The sequence below is a fragment of the Cyprinodon variegatus genome, unplaced genomic scaffold, assembly GCF_000732505.1.
Source record: "Cyprinodon variegatus isolate N-32 unplaced genomic scaffold, C_variegatus-1.0 Scaffold1716, whole genome shotgun sequence".
In the NCBI taxonomy this organism is placed as follows: Eukaryota; Metazoa; Chordata; class Actinopteri; order Cyprinodontiformes; family Cyprinodontidae; genus Cyprinodon; species Cyprinodon variegatus.
Genome location: NW_015152169.1, coordinates 64,308 through 69,175, shown reverse-complemented (window position 1 = coordinate 69,175; position 4,868 = coordinate 64,308). Strand labels below are relative to the sequence as shown.

The 4,868-nt window shown below is 39.4% G+C and overlaps 1 protein-coding gene across 1 annotated transcript in view; it reads right to left on the bottom strand.

Moving 5' to 3' along the window:
* The window catches only part of LOC107104383 (phosphatidylinositol-binding clathrin assembly protein-like), a gene marked incomplete at its 5' end in the record, with an annotated part of 62,441 nt that overhangs the window by 11,926 nt on the left and 45,647 nt on the right, over positions 1 to 4,868 (bottom strand). Inside the window, 3 exons of the mRNA XM_015404374.1 lie at positions 526 to 658; positions 769 to 799; positions 1,041 to 1,181. Of these exons, the coding sequence (XP_015259860.1) occupies positions 526 to 658; positions 769 to 799; positions 1,041 to 1,181 (305 nt within the window). The remainder of the gene's footprint in view (positions 1 to 525; positions 659 to 768; positions 800 to 1,040; positions 1,182 to 4,868) is intronic.

The window sequence follows — 4,868 nt, the reverse complement described above, 5'->3', positions numbered from 1 at the left end:
CAGCCGTACATGTTTGAGCCCTTGCCTCGCAACGCTGCCAGTTCTGTTAGCTCTACACCTGCTGAAGACACAGACGTCCATCCCCGTGAACACTGGGACGGAACTCCATGGGAAAAGAAATTATTCTTATTTCTTATTTTTGCGTATATTAGCTGCGACATACGAATCAAGATGCTATGACTGAAAAATTTGATCGACAGATGACCGTTGATATATGATTGGCTGAATTTAGATGTACAGGCTGATGTATAACTAACTGGCCTGCATAAAATAATGGAAAAAAAACTACAGATTTAAGACAGGATTTTTTTTAAAGCAGAAATTTTCAAAATTTGGACAAACAACCAGACAATATAGTCTGATAAAGAGTACATTTATATAGATGTTTAAGCCAGAATGATTTGTTATTTAAATATTATTTCCCTAGAACTTGGAGAACTTGAAGACACCTTGATAGATCCTTCAGATAATGCGTCTATACTGTCGTTATCACGCCGCCCACCGAGGATGCTCAGCAGTTCTTACCACATGTTGCACAGGCATAGGCTGTGGAGCCATGGGAGCGGGGCCCCACTGTGTGGTCGACATGGTCTTATTTTGCCAGTTTTGGCCACCGGTCAGCTTCTTCTCCCCAGGCTGGTTCCATTGCATCTCTGGCCTGTTGAAGTACAAACAAAACACCGCAAAAACAAAAGTAATACATATAATACCTGAAGGAAAAACAAAGGTTTTCTAGTATTTCTTAGTCCAACAAGTGAAGAGACTTACTTCTTGGCTGCACTTCCTCCAAATTGCAGATCTGAGGAAGGAGTAGAAACAGGGAAAATAATCAGGTGGAAAAAAGCGGTGAAGAATCCAGATAAGTTATGAAAAAGAAATATCTTCTGGACTTGTTTTTAACAGGAACTCTGTGCAGTGCTTTATAAATATTCAAGGCCTGGTGTTGAATCTGTAAAGTTATATAACTGTTCCAGCTGCTGCACAGATATTCCAACTCCGTTTCTCCCTTTGTTAACTAGCTTGTGTGTGTCAGCACTCACTGCCCACAAGGTTGGCCAGAGAAGAGTCGAGGTCATTGGCTAGCAGCTTTCCTCCAGGATGAATGGCCATTTGAGGAGGGGGAGGTGGTGCGGTGTGCGCGGTGACTGTGGGCTTTAACAGGTCTCCGAGAGCATCGAAACCTGGAGGAGAAATCAGTTTGTTCATGTGGATGAGTTGGGGAGGAATAGCTGCATTTAAAATCTGAAAAACTAAGGAAAAAAAACTTGTTAAGAGATGAATGTGTGGAAGCAGAGACATGAATAGAAAGAGCAATGCAAGAGCAAAGATGTTTGTAATTCCATTCAGTGCAAGGAAAAAGGCTTCTGTGCAAAACTGCAAACTGCTGTTCGGTTACAGCATAGAAACTGTAATAAAGCCCTGAAGGCTTGTCAAACTTTTGGGATTCTGAAAAATGTCAGGCAATAAGATGTTTATTTCACCGTCTAAAGCATCAGGACAACATTTCCAGCAGCTAGGCTGCGTTGATGTGAGCTCCACGGGATGGCAAGCCTGATAACGCAAGCAGGAGCCGAGAAATTCAATAGTCTGAAATATTTTAGGATACAAGTACCATTTCTAAACTAAGAATAATCCTGGGCTTTATTGTATTAGAAGAGGTCACACGTCCTGCCTCATTGTGCAAGACAATGGTGATAAATATCGTCCTATGGCGTCCCATTACAGCAATAACTACCGTGTAAGATGTCCATTACAGATAACTATAATTTACTTCCCCTAAATTCAAAGGAACATTCCTTCTACCATCGGTAGAACAATTCATGATGTCGTTTTTTCTAAATAAGCCATTCAGATATATAGCAGTGCAAATGATTTACACTGAAAAAGAAAAAAATTCAAGTTTTGTTGGCATGAAAGCTGTTGATAGCCTCAAAGCACTTGGTCAGTGCTGAGTGTTTTTGAGGGAATTAACATAAAGTAAAGGTAAGGACTGAAAGGGTGTTGTTTAAACTTATTTGACAATTGTAGTGCTGTATTAAACCTTTTTGCATAAATATGTCAGAAGAAAAAGTTTACCGATTCACAGCCAGCTGACAGACTTGCTTTCAAAGTTGTTTCTATATCTATATATATATACACACACACATGTACACACATGTGTATATATACATATGTTATATACCCATTTCATGGAGGAAAAATTAAAGAAGTGTTTACCTGACACTGTAGATATATAACCTTATGTTTTAAAAACCAAAGTCCGCATTGCTCCGTGATCCTTGCTTAATTCCTCTTTTGTCTTTGCTCGCTAAAATTTGCCAAAATCTGAAGCAGCAAATATATTCAAGCTAGGAAGTTAATTAAAGCAATGCAAAGAACTTACATTAAGTTGTACCTTGGTATAAACCTCAATCGCACGACTCCACTTTATATTTACAAATGATGTACAAATAATAGGGTTAGGGTTAACAGTCTTCAGCTTTGGTAAACATTGGAGTTTATATCAAAAATGGGAACAAACTAAATGTTATGGTGTGTTCTATTTTTAAAGGAAATATACAACCTCGGAGTAGGAATAATGAAATGGAAAGTTGAAATTCCAAGTACCATAGAAGACTTCCTCATCCATGATGGCTACCTTCTGCATTAAAGGAATAAATTCTACTTTAACTTTTTTGTAGTTTCTTATTTACATGACACTTAGGCAGTCTTATGTGTACTCATAGCTATTTATAAGAAGTTAGGTAAATGCTTTTTATAGGCATAAAGTAGTGTTGTCCCGATACCGATACCACACTAAAACGGTGGCATCGGTATCGGCGAGTACAAGCAAATAGGGCACCGATACCATTTTGAGAGCCAAAACTTTATTCAACTATTGTCACCCTTTCCAGGTAGGCAATAAAAAGTTCTACTGGCTTCACAAAGGTAGGTAGCAGCTTGACAAAGCCATGATGGCAATTATTTTACATCCAAGTAGCGTGCAGTTCTTCATATATACACACACATCAATTTCAGACAGATGGTATCGGTCAATACTGCACAGCGAGGTATCGGGTATTGTGGCCAAAAAATAACATCGGCGCAACACTAGCATAAAGTACCACATGAGCCAGTGTTTCTGTCATTGTGATGGTAACGTTAACCGTAGGGGCCACATGCAAACAATGGGGAATACAAACAGCAACAAGCAGGAAACTGGAAAGCTCTGTCACTCAGACTTCCAAGTTTCCATTAAAATGGAAAGCTCCTTTACTTTTCCTGTCACATAGCGGCTTTAATCCCTGACTTGGTAGCTTAAAACAGTTCATCAAGGTGACTCATTTATCTGAAGCTAGCTGTCATGTACAGTATGAGTTTTGAATGAATCTAGGTGTGGCTGGTTGAGCGTGTATGGATTTTTTTTGTTTATTTCCTTTTAAATTCATAGCCTGTAGGTACGAATTAGTCTGCTGATGAAGATTCTCAGTCATCCAGGTCATAGTCATTCCGTAAAAGTTAAAATAAAATCCACTGGACTTGGTTTCCCAGATTTGAAGACATTTCGCCACCTCTCCAGGAAGCTTTCTCAATTCAAATGTCTGGATCCGCAGTGAGTTTGAGTCTTTATATAGACAAGGCCTTGTATTGCTTGGAAACATGCAAATGGAAACCAATGAGTGGGTCGTTTGGTTCCATTGTTAGCCTGTAATATCTGAAACCTGTCTATGATTCTGAAGGTCGGCCGTTAAAGGGGGGTGTGGTGATATCTGGAAGGGATCATCTCTATAACTGAATTATTGTACGTTTTTTGGAAGCTGGAATCTGAGTCCACCACCTCTGTTTAAAGTTAGTGTAGGCTTAGGAGTCAGCAGTTGTAGCTCTGTTGTCAGCAGTCATTCAGCTAATGGGTTGTTACAAATTTGCTGCTAAAACAAACCTAGAGCTGAGAGCTTTTGGTTATGAGGATGCAAAGAAGAGTGTGCGACTAGCAAAATAAGAATTCAACCAATGGTGCAAAGGGTTTTTTTTTTTTAAATAATACCAGGGGACTGAAAGAAAGCAAAAAGAAAACAATTGTTAATAAATGGACAGTGTCTACTTAAAGGGGAGGAGGAGGAGAATCACAGACAGGAAAACTGATGGAAAAAAAAGAAAGAGGGAGGAATAATATTTAGTTAGGAAGCAGTGTGTAGGTTTGACAGCGCTGCTGACACAAGAGGTTCGAAAAAAGACTTTCACTGCTGGCTTAGCAGATGAGAAAACGAGGGAGGGGGGGGTGTGGAGTCTGAAGAAAAATTAAAGACAGCAAGAAGAAATTCAAAGAGATGAAGCAACAACAAAAAAAGCACAGAATGCCACAAGTAAGGGAGGGAAAAAGCCAGGCATGAGAAATGAAATCACCATTTTCCCTCCTAAATTTAATTTCTCTTCTATAGTTGACAGCGTAATAAAATACTAACAGTATGGAGGTTTCTCCTCTCTTTTTTCTTATTTTTTAAACCTTGGTGTCATTGAAGCTTTGAGAATTAAACAGAGCTATTGAATTGAGGAAAAAAAAACACTCAGTACCTCACACACTTACAGGGCAGCGAAAAGGAGGAGGTAAGCTGGGTGGGTGGAGGAGGATGAGAGGGAAACGTATTGAACTGAGGGGATAAATGATATCAGTGCCGTCTTAGGTGCTTCAGCACCACACAGACTTTCAATATAGGTTCAAGATCAAAGGGAAGAAAGGAAGGAAGCAAATCTCTTCATAAAGTTCATTGGGAAACCCATTAGTGCCAACAGATGTAAACTGATATTTAATAAAGCAGCATTATCTAAACCTCTAACACAGGGGTCTGCAACCTTTCATATCCAAAGAGCCGTTTTGCCCAGAGTCCGAC